Source organism: Protopterus annectens, chromosome 1.part1, assembly GCF_019279795.1.
Source record: "Protopterus annectens isolate FY-2018-M chromosome 1.part1, PAN1.0, whole genome shotgun sequence".
In the NCBI taxonomy this organism is placed as follows: Eukaryota; Metazoa; Chordata; order Ceratodontiformes; family Protopteridae; genus Protopterus; species Protopterus annectens.
Genome location: NC_056726.1, coordinates 1,576,192,658 through 1,576,211,379, shown reverse-complemented (window position 1 = coordinate 1,576,211,379; position 18,722 = coordinate 1,576,192,658). Strand labels below are relative to the sequence as shown.

Genomic DNA, 18,722 nt, shown 5'->3' with positions numbered 1-18,722 from the left:
AGACAGCGCTGTAAGAACCATTTTTCTACTAATTCAAAGATATTTTGGGTGAGTGACTGCAGTTCAGATGGACCAGTAGTGGAGCATATTAATGTGGAGTCGTCTGCATATTGTATGCATGTAGCTTGAGGGATGTTTTTATTTAGATCGTTGGTAAAAATTGAGAATAGAAGATGGCCCAGTATAGAACCTTGGGGTACACTGACAGGAAGGTGGTTAGCTAGACTAGTATCCCAAAGCACTGCCTGTTCTCTAAGTAGGACTTGAATCACAGTAGTGCCTGTTTATCAAGTGAGAGGGTCTTAAGTATATTCAACAGTAGCTGATGGTTGACCATGTCAAATGCTTTTGAGAGATCAATACAGATTGCAGAGGAAAGAGTGTTACTGTTACGGTTTTTGTGAATGTGGTCAGAAAAGGATAGGGAGGGCAGTGGTGGTGCTATGGAAAGGTCTAAAGCCATGCTGAGAGTTAGCTAATATGCTGTTTTGGAGAAGGTGGTCTAACAGTTGATGGTGGATGCATTTTTCCATAATTTTAGCTAAGGGGAGAGTAAGGCAATTGGACGAAAGTTAGAGAGTTCTATTGAATTACCGCCTTTGTGTAGGGCGATTTATATGGGAGATTTCCCAAATAGATGGGGATGGTACCTTTTGTTATGGTTCTGTTTATTAGGAGAGAAATAGGGTAGGCTGTAACTTTTGCTGCTATTTGCAGATATTTGGCTGGTAATAGGTCAGCAGAGGGGGTAGATGGTTTGAGTTTTTGAAGAAGGGTACTGATGAGGTGTGTAGGAACAGGTTGTAGTTGAAATGAAGGCGCTAAGTTAGTTGAGGAGGAAGGCAGATTGGAGGATACAGGAGGTAATGAGTTAGCAAGTGATTGGATGGCTTCAGTAAAGAAGGTATTAAAGGCATCAGTAATTTGTTTGGGAGTCTTATGGGCTATTCCTGATGGGGTTGGTATCTGTGAGTGGCCAGGATGCAGGCGTCTATTGATACCTGTCCAGAATTTTTGTGGTTTATGTTGGTTAGTTTGTTGAAGTTGAAAGTAGAAGTTTCTTTTATCTAGTAGTATTGATGTTTTAGTAGCATTTCTAAGCTGCTTAAATTTTAAATGATCAGTTGGGTCTTTAGTAGTATGCCATTTGGCCCAAAATTTGTTTCTTAGTAGAATTTTTTGATTAGTTTCTTTTGTTAGCTATGGAGCAGTTTTTGTCCTGTTCTTAAGAGTACAAGTAAGGAGCATGGTAGTCCAAGCTGGAGGTGTTTTAGGGGTGACCAATCACACGGACTTAAGTTCATTTTGGAAGCCTTCAGGGTTAAAATGTTTATTGGAACGGCTGGTTCTGTAAGCGGTAGCGTAGGGAATATTAGTCTTTTGTCTAATTATGTATGTTAGTGAGTGGTCACTAATGTCATCTGGTATAGGGTGCCTGCTTTGTATGTTAGGGACTGAGTATTTGTTAGAATCCAATCTACGGTGCTTTCTTTATTGGTAGATTTGTGGATTCTGGTAGGAGAGGTGATAGTTTGGGAAAAGCCATGTAGGTTTATGTGGTTAGTAGGATTAACAGTAGTACAGCTATTCCAGTCTATATTAGTCACCTAGCACTATGGTTTCTTGTGGGTAGTTTGTGGAAAGCCAGCTAAGGATATTTTCAAGGGTGCTGATATTATTACTAGGAAGAAGATAGGAGCATATAATGTAGATGGACTTACAAGTGTTAATTTGTAGCTTAGTGATAAGAATTTCAGTATTGGTATCTGAAGGTGGGTGGATATCTAGTGAAGTAAGTTGGAGCCCTGCTTTTTATATATTATAGCTACGCCCCCACCCTTCTTGTTCAGGCGATCTAATCTCAAAATAAAATACCTCAGATTTTCATTCTTACTGCATCACCTGTTTAGGCCCAGACCACGACGTCCCTCGCTGTCGGTTTTGTGCCTTGTTTAACGCCCGAACCACCGTTGGGCTATTTTTGTAGCTCAATTCTTTCGCGCTCATTCTCCATGTTCTGAAATGGCTTCGGTAAGCCATCCGACTGCCGATCTTCCGAAAAAGCGCAAAGTCAGAGACCGCATAGGTCAAAAACTGACGACGCTTCCGTTAAGTAAGTCTCCAGTCCGCTGGTACTCGGTGAGGCGCCTTTGCAGTCCCTGATGCCCGCTTCTACAGATTCGCAGGCCTATGCTAAGACCCAATCGGAGTCTGGTATGCCGTGAGATGCTTCTTAGACTATGGAACCTGCGGATGTCTCTACCTTGGCTGGGTCCAGAGCCGCTGTGCAGACACCGGCTTCTGGGGGTGTATTCCGACCTACTGATATTCGTATTAAACCAACAACTTCTTTTTTTAACTAAAACTACAGAGTTTCTCAGGCCCAGAGTTCGCACTACGCCTAGAAAACAGACGTCCAAAGTGCATGCTCAAGCTCCCATGCCACAAAAACAAATGCTTAGAATGGCTGAAGACCTTATTACTCTAATTAGGGGAAGCCAGCCTTCCCCTGCTAAAAGACAAAGAAATGAATTTCCGTCTGATTCTACAGACCAGGAGTCTGATGACTGTGACCCTTCTGATTACCAGGACATACCCTTATCTACCTATGAGGATTCAGATGCAGAGGAATCCATTCCCTCTGCTTCCCCTCCAGAGGATTTTTCTTTTGGTGAAACCGTGCATACCTTAAGAGAGCATTTGTGCTGGGAGTGCCAGGACTATCCTCAGTCCAAAAAGACTCAGGGAATTTTTCGATTTGCCTCACCACAGGCTTCTAGCTATACCCCCTGTCCTGAATATTGCAGATGATGTCTTCATGGAATCCAGTCTTACTCCTGACACTTTACCACCAGCTCCTAGAAAACCTGACAGGTACTACAGAGTACCTGACTCTCACAGATTTCTATAAGAATACTACTGCAGATCCAGAGACCATTTCCCAGGGACCTACAGCCAAAAACCATACCCCTTCAGACAGGGATTCTAGAGCTTTTAGACAGATGGGGTAAGAAGGTATATATCTCTGCAACTCTTGCCATCAGGGCTTTGAATTGCCAGTTTCGTATGTTGAAGTACCAGCAGCATATTGTGGAACTAATTAAACAAAAAATGGTGTTACTTCCAGATTGTGCAGAAAATAAAGATTTACAAGAGTTGATGCGTTCTGCAAACCAAGTTAGTAAACATACTCTGCAGTGCGGGTTTGATACCTTAGAAGCATCTTGCAGGGCTGCTGTCACTGGGTCTGTACTGAAAAGGCAGGCTTGGCTGAAGGAACAAGTCTTGCCAGACCATGTCAAAGGAAAATTATTAGATGCTCCATTAAATCAGGATTGTTTGTTTGGCACAAAAGCAGAAGTAGTTCTTAAAAAGATGGAAGAAAAAGCTAATCTATGCAAACTGTCAGAGATTTCTTACAGGTGCAGCCACCTAGATTCAGTAGGCATTGGCCTTCAAAGAACTGGTCATTTCCAGTCCCTCCCAGGCCTTCTCAGTCCAAACCTCAGGGGAAACCGACCCCCAAGACTACAGTCTCAGGGTATGCAGAGATCTAAACAATGGAGTGTTCCCACCTCAAAAACAGTGAGTAGCCATTTCCTTATGGAAAAAGTTAACAATGACTTTCCAGTTATCCTTCCCAGCCTTGCCCAAGTACTTGCACCCCTAGGAGGAAAACCCACCCTTCATGCAAAATACTGGATGTCCTTTACTCTGGACCGATGGGTTCTAAACATTGTATTCCAAGGATACAGATTCTTACTTCCACTCACTGCCAACCCCAAGCGGGTTGCCAGACCTTCCTTCAATCCAGTGGGCAGTGGCTCAAAAGCAAGTACTTTCCCTTCTCCATATCAGGGCTATTCAGCCTGTTCCAGTAGAACAAAGGGGACAGGGTTTCTACTCCAGACTGTTCCTGGTGCCCAGTAAAGAGAGCTCTTGGCACCCTATCCTGAAGATTTATCAATTCTCAACACCTTTCTGGTGGTCCCAAAATTGAAAATGCTTACACTGCAACAGCTTCTTCCTTACGTTAGCCAAGGATGCCTGGTTAGTCACCCTAGACTTAAAAAAGCTTATCTGCACATCCCCATAAGGGAGTCTTGCAGGAAATATTTACATTTCAGGGCAGGCTCTATGCACGATCAGTTCTCTGCACTTCCCTTTGGCTTATCTACTGCACCCAGAGTATTCACAAAGTGCCTGACTCCAGCCATTGCATACTGCAGGCAGAGAAGTATTCAAATTTACCCATACTTGGACGATTGCCTGATGGTGAACAGTCAGGAATTGCTACTTCAGCACCCGGGATTTGTAAAAAGACTTCTAACTTCACGGGGATACACCATCAACAAAAAGAAATCACAAGTGGTGCCCAGCCAACAGCTTCTATTCCTGGGAGCAAGCTTGAACACAACTTCCCAGATAGCATTCCTCCAGAAAAGCAGGTCCATTTGACGAACTATTTCAAACTAGTGGCCACCAAAGCCCAGCTATCGGCAAGGAAAATACTGCAAGCCCTAGGGTTCATGGCCTCATGCATTCTTCTAATTCCATATGCAAGACTGCATATGAGGACACTTCAGTGGTACTTAAGTCTCTGGTGTCAACATTCTCAGGACCTGGAAACAGTGATTCCTGTCATACCTTGTCTAAGGGCAGAGTTCCTTTGGTGGGCAGAGGCATGCAACCACAACAAGGGACTTCCTTTCACCCTCGCCGCACAAACCCTGACAACAGACGCATCAGACTATGCATGGGGGGCTCACATGGCAGGCAAATGCATTCAAGGCACATGAAGCCCATAACAAATTCCCCTGCATGTCTAGCTGTACAGAATGCTGTGACAGCCTTCAAATACCTTATCCTCCAGGACAGCTCCTGATAAAGACAGACAGCACCACAGTTATGTGGTACATAAACAAGCAGGGGGGAACTCATTCTTTAACACACTGCAGGTTAGCCATCACCCTGTGGAACACAGCCTTGAGCAACCAAATGCACCTACAAGCTCAATTCCTGCCAGGCAAACAAAATTCACTGGCAGACGACTTGAGCAGAAATTTACTGGACCCTCACGAGTGGAAACTGGAACCAAACTCATTCGAACTTCTAACCCAGAGGTGGGGAACATCGGAGGTGGACCTTTTTGCTTCCCCCCCAAAACCACCAATTGAGCAAATTTTGCACCAGGAACCCTCACAGCAGAGCCTGGAAGGTGGATGCCCTATCCTTTACATGGGAAAACCTCTCAATTTATGCCTTTCCTCCACTGATCTTGAGTAGTACTTTTGAGAGGAGGGGCAAACAGGACAGGCCAAGGGCAATCCTTATTGCACCAGACTGGCCACGCCAGCACTGGTACACACTCCTGCGTAGTCTGACAGCAGTGCCACCCTGGCACTTGCATCACACAACCTTCCCTGCTGTCTCAGCAGGAGGGAAAGATTTTGCATCATCAGCTGCATACCCTAAACCTTGCAGCCTGGCTTATCCCCTGAGTACACCACCAGCATCCATCAGCAAGCAGGTGCTGGACGTCATCCTTGAGGCCGGAAGGCCTAGTACTAGAAAATTCTATGCTGAAAAGTGGAAAAGATATTGTTCTTGGAGTCAGTCTCAAGGAAAGGACACAGCTGTGCCCACCTTACCTCAAATCCTTGATTTACCTAGCAGAGCTGCTCCAGAGGCCTATCCTTCTCATCCATTAAGATTCATGCCTCTGCCATCTCAGCTGATTATAATACTGAGCCACCTCTTTTCTCACCCTCTCATCAAACAGTTCCTGAAAGGAGCTAACAATTTAAGGCCCCCTAGGAGAGCTCCCACCCCAGCCTGGGACCTTAACTTTGTACTGGAGAAGCTCACACTCCCCCCCCCCCCCTTTGAACCTGCTGCTTCAGCAGAGTTAAAGTTCCTCTCTTGGAAAACAGCCTTACTTCTAGCTATTACTTCAGCAAGAAGAGTGTCTGAGTTACAAGCACTGATGGCTGTGGAGCCCTACATTATTTTCCATGCTGGCAACCATTCCTTTATGCCCAAGGTGGTATCCAATGTGGCTTTAAACCAATCCATCCATTTGCCAACCTTTTTCCCTAATCCTCAGAATAAAGGGGAAAGAATCTTGCACTCCTTGGACATGCACAGACAGCTCAGGTTCTTCCTTGACAGGACTAAGCCTTTCAGAAAATCTGACCAGCTGCTAGTCAGCTTTGCTACAGAGGCAGAGGGCAAGGCCATTTCGAAGCAAACCATTTCCAAATGGATAGCACACTGCATCCATTTCTGCTACAAGCACTATGGAAAACCTACTCATCAGGGGATCAGAACTCATTCCACTAGAGCTACTTCAGTCTCTAAAGTATTTCTCGGGGGAGTCCCTACCAGGGACATCCTGGAAGCTGCAACCTGGAGTTCTGTACACACATTTACCAGGCATTACCACTTACCTATTTTTTCTAAATCCAGAGCTGGATTTGCTACAGCAGTCTTACAAGGCCTGCTAACCAGCCCTAACACTTCTTGGCTGCCTCCACCCTTCCTGAGCTTTGGAAATCAACCCAAGTGTGATGACTGCAACACTGCAACAGTGAAACATGAAGAACATAGTACAGTTGAGTACAGTTACCATAAATGCAGATGTTATTGTATTCACTGTTGCAGTCCTGGTTTCCTGCCCTCCAGCCCCCTTGTCTGTCTCCTCTGCTATGTCTATTACTCACCCCTTACTGGGTTATTGGTATTTACTTTTTACTGGTGGTGTTTTTCCCACCATAACTTTGCTCCCTATTTGGGGGGTTCTTGACATTTGGAGCAAGAAAAACTGATGTAATGGCGTCGGCTGCCTGATTTTATACCCCTGATGACCTGACATCAGTACTGAAGCGACAGCAACCGATGCAGAAATACTAAGTCTCTGGTATTCGGGCCGACTGAGGGCTACCTGCAGGCAGATAACCCAAGTGTGATGACTGCAACAGTGAATACACTCAAACATCTACATTTATGGTAAGTGTACACAACTGTACTTTCTGTGCACTTCCCTTTGGCTTATCCACTGCTTCCAGAGTCTTCACAAAATGCCTAGCTCCAGCCATTGCCTATTGTAGACAAACATTCAAATATACCCTTACTTGGACGATTGCCTGATTCAGGCAGACAGTCAGGAAAAGCTGACATTTGTAAAGAACCTTCTAACCTCCCTGGGGTACACTATCAACAAAAAAAAATCAAAACCAGTACCCAGTCTAAAGATTATATTCCTGGGAGCAAGCTTGGACACAGCCTCCCAGATGACATTTCTTACTCCAGAAAAACAAGCCTATCTAACAGGCTACTTCACTCTAATGGCCACCAGAACCCTGCAATAGCAAGGAAAATCCAGCAGGCTCTAGGGTTCCATGGCCTCTTGCATTTCTACTAATTCCATATGCCAGACTGCATATGAGGAAACTTCAGTGGTACTTTAAAAGTCTTTGGTGCCAACATTCTCAGGACCTGACAGATTTTGTTTGGTGGGCAGCATCATGCAACCACAACAAGAGGCTTCCCTTTATACAAACACACACCACCCAGATCCTAACCACAGATGCATCAGACTATGCCTAGGGGGCACATCTGGGAGACAAGTGCATTCAGGGCCACTGGAGCCCAAGTCAAATTCATCTGCACATCAACCAAAAAGAGATGCTAGCTGTTCAGCACGCTCTGACAGCTTTCAGATCCCTTCTCTCACTTGGACCCCTGCTAATAAAAACAGACAACACCACAGTTATGTGGTACGTCAACAAGCAGGGGGAACCCACATTTACCCACTCTGCAGGCTAGCCATGACACTGTGGAACACGGCATTGGACATGCAGATCCATCTGCAAGCTCAATTCCTGCCAGGCAAACAAAACTCTCTGGCAGACGACTTGAGCAGAAATCTCCCAGATCCACATGAGTGGCAATTAAATCCCAGCACTTTAAGCCTGTTAACCCTGAAATGGGGATACCAGAGGTAGACTTTTTTGCCTCCCGCTACAATCACCAGATCAGCAAATTCTGCACCATGACACCACACAGCAGAGCATGGAAAGTGGATGCCCTATTCTTCCAGTGGGTAAACCTCTCAATTTATGTCTTTCACCCCCTGCCTCTTTTTTCAAGAATACTACTCAAGATAAGATGGGACAGACCAAGGGCAATCCTGATTGCTCCAGACTGGCCACGCCAGCACTGGTACCCACTACAGCAAAGCCCGTCACCGGTGCCACCATGGCATCTACCTCAGATCCCAACCCTCTTCACTCAGCAGGAGGGACATATCCTGCATCCGCAACTGCAAACCTTGAACCTTGCAGCCTGTCTTATTCCTTGAATTCTCCCCCAGTGACCAGCCTAAGCAAGCAAGTACTGGACATTGTTCTGGAAGCCAGAAGACCCAGTATAAGAAAATCCTATGCTAAGTGGAAAAGGCATTGTTCCTGGATTCAATCTAAAAGAGCAGGCACTGCTCTGCCCTCCTTACCTCTAATCCTGGATTACATAGCAGATCTACTCCACAGAGGTCTTTCCTTCTCTTTCATTAAGATCCATGCCTCTACCATCTCTGCTCATTACAACACTGAGCCACCTCTCCTCTCTCATCCTCTCATCAAACAGTTCCTGAGAGGGGCCAACAATTTATGGCCACCAAGGAGAGCACCCACCCCGGCTTAGAACCTTAACTTTATACTGGAAAAGCCCCCCCCCCCCCCTTGAACCTGCAGCATCAGCAGAGTTAAAATTCCTCTCTTGGAAAACAACCTTGCTTCTGGTCTTCACTTCAGCTAGAAGAGTGTCTGAGCTACAAGCGCTTATGGCTGTGGAACCCTTCATTATTTTTCATGCTGACAGGGTATCCCTCAGAACTAACCCTACTTTTATGCCTAAAGTGGTGTCCAGTCTAGCTCGCAACCAATCTATCCATTTGCCAACCTTCTTTCCCAATCCTCAAAATAAAGGGGAAAGGATCCTGCACTCTTTAGACGTGCACAGACAGCTCAGATTCTACCTTGGCAGGACTAAGCCCTTCAGAAAATCTGACCAGCTACTACTCAGCTCTGCACCTGGGACAGAGGGCAAGGCCATATCTAAACAAACTATTTCCAAATGGATAGCACACTGTATCCATTTCTGTTACAAACACCATGGGAAACCAACCCCTCGGGGGTCAGAACACATTCCACCAGGGCAACCTGTACCTCTACAGCATTCCTCAAGGGAGTCCCTACCAGGGACATTCTGGAAGCTGCTACCTGGAGTTCTGTTCATACCTTCACCAAGCATTACCACCTGCCTGTCTTTTCCAAATCCAGGGCAGGTTTTGCTACAGCAGTCCTGCAGGACATACTAGCCAGCCCAATCTCTCTTTGACTGCCTCCACCCATTTTTCAGCTTTTGGAATCAACCCAAGTGTGATGACTGCAACAGTGAAACACGAAGAACATAGTACAGTTGTGTACACTTACCATAAATGTAGATGTTCGAGTGTATTCACTGTTGTAGTCCTGGTTTCCCACCCTCCATCCCCATCTCACTCTCTCTCTTCCTCACTCATTACAGGGCATTTTGGTATTTACTTTATACTGGCGATGTTCTTCCACCATTACCTAGCTCCATATTTGGGGGCCCCTGACATTTGGGGCAAGAAAAACTGATGTAATGGTGTTGGCTGCCTGATTTTATACCACTGATGACCTGACGTCAGTCCTGGAGCGACAGCAACCGTCGCAGAAATACTAAGCCTGTGGTATTCGGGCCGACTTGAGGGCTATCCCTGGCAGGATAACCCAAGTGTGATGACTGCAACAATGAATACACTCTAACATCTACATTTATGGTAAGTGTACACAACTGTACTTTTTGGTGAAGTGGTGTAGATGCTCAGTTTTACAGTTTGCATTTCAGATTGGGTAATGTCTTAGTACTTGTGCATCTTGAAGTCTGCTGATTAAAAATGTACTAATAATTTACTTTTTTTTGCAGATGTCTCGTGAAGCATTTTGAATTTTGTCTAGTTTTCACCTCAACTGGATAGCTGCTGTACCTTGCAAAACTGTTTGGTGCCATGTTGTATTCACTTTTAACCTACAAGAGGGGTGAACTTCTGTTGCTGATCCACTTTTTACCTCCCACGTGGAAAGCATTGACATTTTCCATTTGGCACAGTTTAATTTTCCCACTGCTCGTTCTACTACTGTGATTATATGCCACGACTTATTTCAAAGTGAAAAAACTGCTTCCTCAGCTGCCATGTTGCACATCCTGCATTTGGCACATGGCACTGAATATAAGGAACTGTTACTTTTTTTTTTTTTAATAAAATGTTCTTTAAGTTTAGTCTTTTTCTGATGTTTTTACTCTAGAAGATGCATTTAGGCAATCTTTGTTTTGAATTATTGGTGCACTACAGTTCATGTCCTGAAGTGCTGGTGAGGACAGAAATTAAGGACTATATAGCATGATAAGGTAGTGCATTATTATATATCCTGTCTGGTACCACATGGTAAACTATATTATCTGTTGATGAATTTTCTGTTGTGTATGTATATATGTATGTAAAATGTCTGTGTCATTGGTTCATGTAGCAGAGTCATAAATTCAGTTTTCTGTTCCTTAGTATTGAAACTGTGTTTTCTGTCCTGAGCTAAGCAGTTAGAGATAGACTGAAGACCAATATTTGATCCATAAATGTTTAGAAACCATTGTCTTTATTTTTTTTTTAATTTTAGATGTTGACAGGTATTTTTGAAGACTTGCACAGTTGCTGAGGAGTTAGAATTTCTGTCAGAAGTTTGAGATGTGTTCTTATTGGCTTGACTTGCACTTGGCTACTAATGAAAAGCCATGTTCCTTGTGGTTTCTTAGTTGCACCTCTTGGGCACTAATTCTTTATCAGATGCCTTCGGAATTATAGCCAGAACTCAAACCTAAGGACTCAAGGTGTACCACACTTTATCCCACAAATTACTCCATTTTTTAAAGAACAGATCCAGGGAATTTATAGAAAGTGGACATGTTTGAATTGTCTGCAACCTGCCATTATGAATGAGGAGCAGTGGAATACACAAGTATGCTTTGTAGCTGCTTTATTAGTGGTCGTGACTATGGCTGTGACTATCCAGAAGCTGTTTCTTGTTCCTGTTCATTCACACAGTAGCCCATAGAGATTACTTGCCTAAAAAAAAAAAGGATACATTGAGTTAGTGTAGTCTTCATTCTTGGTCAATTTTCACTGGCGGTATTCCGGATGTCTTAACTTGACTTGCCAATTTAATTTATCCACCCAATTGATTTTCATTACCATATGTGAATTTTAATGTGTTATACTCACATAATTCATTCCACTTCTGGAGCAGTTAAGTGTATAATTTTAATATGGACTTTCCAGCATGTCTCATTCTGTCAATTTTCACTCCTTTTCTGGGTCTCTCTGTGGTACTGATTACCACCAAGCATGTTGCCTGACAAACTTTTTGTGGGAATTCTGAACACCACAGGTTACTTCTTAAGATGACTAGATGACTGGCTGCTAATTCGTCTAAAGCTATACATTCTTAAATTTGATATCCTACTTGTCATGGCAAAGTCCGTACTTTTATCCATGCACATTTACTAAAATTGTTAGTTGAACTCTTGACTAGCACTTTTGCAGCCCTTATACTGATTTTTCATCTATTTATATTGGGATGCCAAATTGTGCCAGAATGGTGTCTTAAGGGTTGATTAAACTGTCTCAGGTGCAGTGGAAGGTAAGCAGTAAGTAGCAATAGGGGTTGTGATTTCTATTGCTTGTTGTAGCCATCTTACTGCCATACTGTTATGTAGTCCTGGCAGAAACTCCTCCTGATGACTCCTTTTTGAGTCAGAGTACATCTCTTCTTGATCAGTCATTCAGTGTATGAAGGTAGATTCCCATTTAATTTAAATAAGTTTAAAACCTGTCAGAAGGCCTACTTCTAAGAGTGGATCCCCCCATTACTCTGTAGTCACTTCTGAGATGCCTTTCATTTAATAATGTAACTAGAGTACCATGCATTGTGGCTTCGTGAGTAATTGTATATTGTCGGATTAGGTCAAGTAAAGCAGATAACCCTTTATTGACTTAGTCTGTGCATTCAGATTACCTTTGCACGTATGTGTTCCTGCTCTTTCAGTTCAGGAGAAAAGCCATGGGTTCTCATCTTTACTATAGGTGCTTTTTTGAGTCAAGTTCATTTGAAAGCCCGCTGTATTGTGGGAACAGTTTTTGAATTGGGACTGAATTAGGAAATATTTGTAGGCCATGACATTTATTGACCTAAGAAAATGCCACATTTTCTTCAACGTTATAGTGGTACTGGTGGTGGTGTCTGCCCCCCTCCTACCTACCCTCTCTATGATTCATGTGGTTGCACACCCGTTAGATAGATGAAGACAATCCTAAGTATTTTAGATTGGCCTAGACTTTATGCCAGTTCATCCTGTCGAGTTACTGCTTGTACATTGACCGGAAGTGGGATTGCATTGTACATTAATGTCCTTCGCATTTTAACCTTGTTTGAATGGTTGGAATTTTACTCTATGGCTGAATTAAATGGTGCCTTTCCTATTGTGGAATCCTGCTTTGAAGGTGTTTTATGGGCTCTGCTTTTTCATCCGAGAGAATTTATGTGATGTTCAAGATCCTTAGATGTTCTTGGCATTGGTCATAGGTTCATAGGTAGGTACTAGGCTATTGGCGCTAGGGCCTATATAAGCCTAGCCACCACTGTTGTAGTAGTCTTACTGGGACTTCTGCTGTAGAAGGCTTCCAGAGCTCGTCATCCCTACCCCTACACAATGAACAGACCTCTGCCCTTAGTGTTAGGATATTCCCTTTGTAAAGATGGTGTCTGCCTGCTCTGCTTTAAAGCTTTCTATAGTTTACAGCATATGTACTGTTTTTCTGCCTGTAGTCTGGTAATCTTGGCCTGCTCCCCATTGGGTTTTTCTTTTTTTTTTTTTTTTTTAAGTCAAAGTTTGTATTTTTGATAGTGATATTTAATGCTGTGTAGTTAAGCTTGGACAAGTGGATAGATAAACCGAGGCATTCCTGCCCCTAAGAAAGAAGGCATGTGCTTTTGTGGTAGACAGATCTTACAAAAATGCTATCATAGTATGTGCTTTTTCTGTTTAGACCCAGAAAACAGTACTGTGTTGCGCCTGTCAGGGGTTTATGCAAAAAAAAAACAAAAAAAACAAATGGAGTGTTTCCTGCAACATAGAATTCATATTGGAAGAGACTTTGTTGTGACTTGTACTAGCATGGTGTCTTCCAGTTTATCCCTGACCTTAGACCCTTGCCCCCAGAAGCAATTTAGATGAGTGAGCTTCAAGTCAAGGACTTGGGTGGTGCAACACTGATGTCCATGGTCTTTGATGTATCTGCTGAGATTGAGGACATTCATCTCACTGGGTTGATTTTACAGGTCTAACCATCACAAGTGAGGTATCCAAGGTCTTGCAAAGAAGCCCCTTAACAGTCATGCTTGCAAACCTGGTTAGTCCCATTTGGCTGGGAACCCTTGTATGGAGTTGAGACTGGAAGTTCCACCTCAGACATCCACAGTTGAAGTAAGTTTTCTCTCTGAAGGAGCATACAGTGTATCCACTGTTGAAATGAGCGAGAATGTTCTGGGCTGCTCAGTCCATAAGCTGTAGGGCAATATCCACTTAAGAGTAGTCAGAAGCTACAAAGGTAGGGCTGTCACCCCCCCACACACTCCACCCCCCCCCCGGCTCTCTGGAACCAGGCAGGCACTTACTCAGCCACCTCCAGGTTGTTCTCTACTGATTTTTCTTTGGTACAAAGATATCTTGGATCCTGCAAATATGTAGCCAAGTTCAGGTCATTCCTTTGGTGCCTAGAGCCTTTTCTTCCAGAAAGTGCAAACTCTACCAGGCAAAGGGCAGTGACACCTCAGAGTGAGGGGGAAGAATTGGACTACTCCTAAACATCTTCCCTCCGCCCTTGAGTGTGATGTACACATTGATGACTCTATATCCCATGCATTACCCGGCAAAAGAATTTTCATTTGTAGATGCTCTCTGTAGGATGAAACAGCACTTGAGGTGGAAAGCCAACAATATTTGATGCTCAGAAAACTTGTTTTTATTTACTTGGCTTGGATGCCACTTAATCAGCAGCCGTGCTGAAGAATGCATTCTTGGCAGCTTCTGATGAACCAAACTCCCAGCCACATCCCCACCACACCCTTCAATCACCAAGACATCTGATAGCTCTACAAGGTCCATGATCCCGTAGAAAAGCCCTGCGACTGATACAGCAGTGGTGTCTGTGGATTTGGAGAATTGCTATAGCTGGTGCCATCTAATCTAGCACCCTACCTGATGATGAGGAAAGCAGATAGCTGAACCAGTTTGAGAAAGTGTGTGCCCAGTTGCCAGTCTGGCTTTCAAGTGCCATTAATTTTCAGACATGTGGCCAAGTTTCAGTTCACTGTCATAGGCCTGATGATGAAGAATGGGGAAGGTGTCTCATGAACTGAAGGCAAAATTATTGGGGACCCCCCCCCCAAGGCATTTACTAAATTACTCTGTGTGGTTATGATGATGTGGATGCAATGTCCTGGGCAGCAGCTATGGGGTCAGTCATCATGAGACCTGCCTGACTCTGACTACAGCCTTTGCCAGGGAGTGCCAAAATGCATCCCTTTTCTATAAGGAGAGGGTCAGTATTCAAACCAGCTCCACATTTATGCTAAAAATGAGTTCTCTCAACCAATCTATCCTCATCATTTTCTTTCTAACCTTCTAGAACAAGGGAGAAAAAATATTCGTTCCTGACATGCACAGGCAACTGAAATGCTATGTAGATAAAACAAAGAACATAGATGATTGGCTCGTTCCATTATGTTCTGTATCCTCAATTTGGAACAGAGTTGGAAGGGCTTATGAGTGCCCAAAGCACAAGGGAGAAAGCAGTGATTGAGCAGTTTGTAAAGGGGGGATGGAGCACAGGCTGCTCTTGAGACAACTACCTGATTGTTGGTCCACACATTTTCCAAACACTAGAGACCAGATATTGCTTCCAAGTCAAGGGTCTGGTTTGCAGCTACCATTCTACAAGGTTTGCTGCTGCCCATCCCTACCAGTCTGTCACCATCCTTAGCCTTTTAAGCTGTAGATTCGCCCGAGTAGTAATGGCTACTGCAGCAATGATCTTTACAAAGACTATAATATAGTTATACGAGAACTTAATTCATATAGATTATTTTTACAGTACTGATTTCCTCCCATCATTTTTCTCCTCTTGGGCATCCTGGGCTGCGGTGGTGTATCCTTTTTTTTTTGCCTCTTTCTGTCAGGATAGCCTTGTAGTTCCCGGTTTGTCTAATTCCTTAATCCAGAGTATGTACACAGTTTTTTGCTTCACTAGGATACTTGTGACTTGAGGTTTAATATGTTGGATACTGTGTATTCATCCTGGGCAAGAGGGCTGTAAAGTGGCACAGGCACATGTCAGCCTTGTACAGGGAGTGTTGGACATTCCTAAGGAATGGATATCTTTTTGGCATGAAGGTAGAAGGTCGCTGAGCTTTGGAAGTTGAGCTTGCTTGTAAGCTGGTGGACAACTCATTTGAGGTGATACTGTTTTGTATGGCAGTTCCAACTGAGAGCCAGTGTTGTGGTGGTGAACATCAGATTAACTCCGCACTTGGCCCCCTTTACAGTTTTCCTTGAAGTCCAAGTTGTCCTTCATTAGAAGCTGTAGTGCTTCATCTGAAGCTTGTCACCATCTGTCTGGTGTATAGAGTGACTGTAGGCTTGTGTGTGTGTGTGTGTGTGTGTGTGTGTGTGTGTGTGTGTGTGTGTGTGTGTGTGTGTGTGTGTGTGTACACACTATAGAGATGAACTGTTTTCATAACTCATTTCTGGAAAACAATGTGCTTCCCAACTGTGTATAATTGGTGGTTGGCAAGAACACACTAGCTGCTTGTATTGAACCTTACTGTGGTTTGCTTTGTATGGTACATTGAGTTAGGGTGTACAGCTCTTTTTAGAGTGCTAACTGTGTGGAAGTACTATATGGCATGTAGGTTTACACCGTTGTTGCCCATTGCTGGTTTTAGCCTTAATTTGTCAGTTTTGGAAACTTAGTCATGCTTGTGTGACTGGTAATGGAACGGTGCAAGACTGATAGACAAATGTTGAATGATATCTTTGCCACTAGGAAAAACTGGATTATTCATTGAGGTCACTCTGGAATAGTTCATGGCTCACTTTTTTCATGGTGCATTCTCATTTCCTTAGCCAGTGTAGTGCACTAATTTACTTGTGTACAATCTAGCCAAGTTCCATCATTATTGGTTGAATTTTATTAATTCTTCCTGAGTGTGGTGAGACATTTTACAAGGCATTTTATTTCTATGTATCTGGGAATGAGCCTCAGACATTGCTAAGACTTCAGGTGTGAAATCCATTTTTGTGCTGTGGGGGCTAGAGTAAAAACTTATCTCTTCTGCGAAGAGAGGGTATGAATGTGTACTGCATGAAAAAGGTGTTCTGCTGAAGAATCTTTGTAGGATCATATTTTGCAGCATAGCTTTTTACTCATTTGTACTGTCAGTCTGTACTGTCTTTTTGGCAAGAAACTGATCCTTGTATACTTTGTGCAGCTGTGTAACTTACCTGATGTCTGTAAATCTTTACTGTTTTAACTGCTAAAGACATATTTTCATGGGGACACCTATTTTCCCATGACTTATAGAACTTTGTAGCATTTTAAACAGTTTTCAGATTTTAGCGGTTTACTTGAAAGCATATCCGTTGAACTCCTGTAGCGTGGCAGGCTTGCAATGTCATAGTATGAAGAGAGAGTCAAGTTCATTTTGAAGGTGACATTAAGTAGTTGCTTGGTCAGCTTCATTGTGGATTTAAAAAAAAAATTGTAGAACATACTGGAAATGTGTAAGCTTTGTTAGACATTTGCTGTTAAGGAAGCTCTACAGAATTCCAGTGAAGGTGAAGATGCATGTTCCAGAATCTGGACGTTTTTATATTTTGATAACATGATGGACTTCCTGGCGTGACAGTATTTCCATGATTATGGCTGTTCATGTTGTTTCTAGAGGTAGAGTTGATGGACCCTCCCTAAGAAATGAACTAGAAGTTTTCATATTGGGATTTTGATGTCTGTTTATTCTTGAGATTTTGTGATGGACTTGTATGTAAATATTGTCAGAAACGGCAGTGTAGCTAGCTGCATCTGAAAGAATATTTTCAACAGACATGATCAAAACTCTGAAGCTCCTGTTAAAATATGGCAGCCCAAGTAACACCTGTAAGTTTTAACTCTTGAAACAGTGATGCAGAAACCTTTTTCGGTGCATGGAAAATATGTATGGATGCGAAGAGATCTGTAATTAACCAGTTCTTGTTTTAAACTTCTCTTGTTCCCACATGCAGATGTTTTTGTGGCCCTTCTGAAGATTTCATCAGACTGGCATTATACTTTCTATATTTGAAAAAAGTTTGTAACATGCATTTTTAATAGGTTGACTAATTAGAATTTGTGTAATTTGATTTCGTTAGACAGTTTTCATTGTGTTGAAATTGCATGTATGTGGCCTAAAGAGAATCAGGTAATTACTGTTCTTTAGCCAAGCTCGTGCTTGGCTGGAATTTTGAAATACTTGCATCCAAATTTCAGGGTGCCTGCAGTGAATGTTTTCCAAGGAAACCTAACCAAAAACCTACTAAACTTCCTCTTTGTACAGATCTTAACTTTTGTTTTGTTTTTGTTAAGCTTAGAGAAGACGATTAATAAAATACTTACAAGAAGTGTGTATTGTGTTTATTTTTTGTCGATTAGTCCTACTAGTCCAGTTAGCCACCTTTCTGAAGAGACCTGTGGTGATCTTCATAATTACTAGGGACAATTTAGCCAGGATCACTGGGAGCTTCCCCTGTTCTTTTTAGTAAGTGCTGTGGGGTCTTTGCCATCCACCTGAACTACCAACTCTGGCAGATGGGACCTCAGTTTAACAACTCATCCAAATTGACAGTATGGCTACATATCCCCACAGTTTATCATTGCACCAATTCCGTCAGCTGTACTGTACCCCAAGGTAAGCGTCACTCAGACTGATGCCCTGACTGATGTCACTGTTTCAGTGTTCCTGACATATATGGATTGTCGCTGCTGATGTCCGTCTGGGGTACCAAAGCTTTACCTTCTCTAGGTCATAGATCTGCATGGCCTTGATGTTCTTCGTGTTTCACTGTTGCAGTCATTACATTTGGATTATCGGATTGCAGGTAGCCCTCAGCTGGCTTGATTATCAAAGTCTTAGGTCCTGCGTCGGTTGCTGTCTCTTCTTCCATGACATCGGGTAGTCAGGGGTATAAAACATGCAGCCAACACCATTACATCAGTCTTTCTTGTCATGCGGTGCCCGAAGCAAAAGCAGTTTGCAAGTGCCAGTCAACAGACTCATGAAATTTTCGTTTTCGAGTTTCAGAACCAAGATCTGCAAAAAAGCTAAGTACCCCGTTTGGGATCCCTTTTCTTGCTCTAAACTGATGTCAGTAAAAAAACAGTTGCATTACTTGTGGAAAGCAACTACCTCATAACGACTTTCATTCATACTGCATTCCTTGCTTAGGCCCAGACCATGACGTCCCTCACTGTCGGTTTTGTGCTTTATTCAGTC

At 43.2% G+C, this 18,722-nt stretch overlaps 1 protein-coding gene across 1 annotated transcript in view; it reads left to right on the top strand.

The window, feature by feature from the left end:
- AKIRIN1 (akirin 1) overlaps positions 1–17,850 on the top strand; it is a 531,257-nt gene extending 513,407 nt beyond the window's left edge. The window contains exon 5 of the mRNA XM_044083462.1: positions 10,012–17,850. Within this exon, the coding sequence (XP_043939397.1) occupies positions 10,012–10,022 (11 nt within the window). The 3' untranslated portion in view covers positions 10,023–17,850. The remainder of the gene's footprint in view (positions 1–10,011) is intronic.
- The last annotated feature ends 872 nt before the right edge of the window (positions 17,851–18,722 follow it).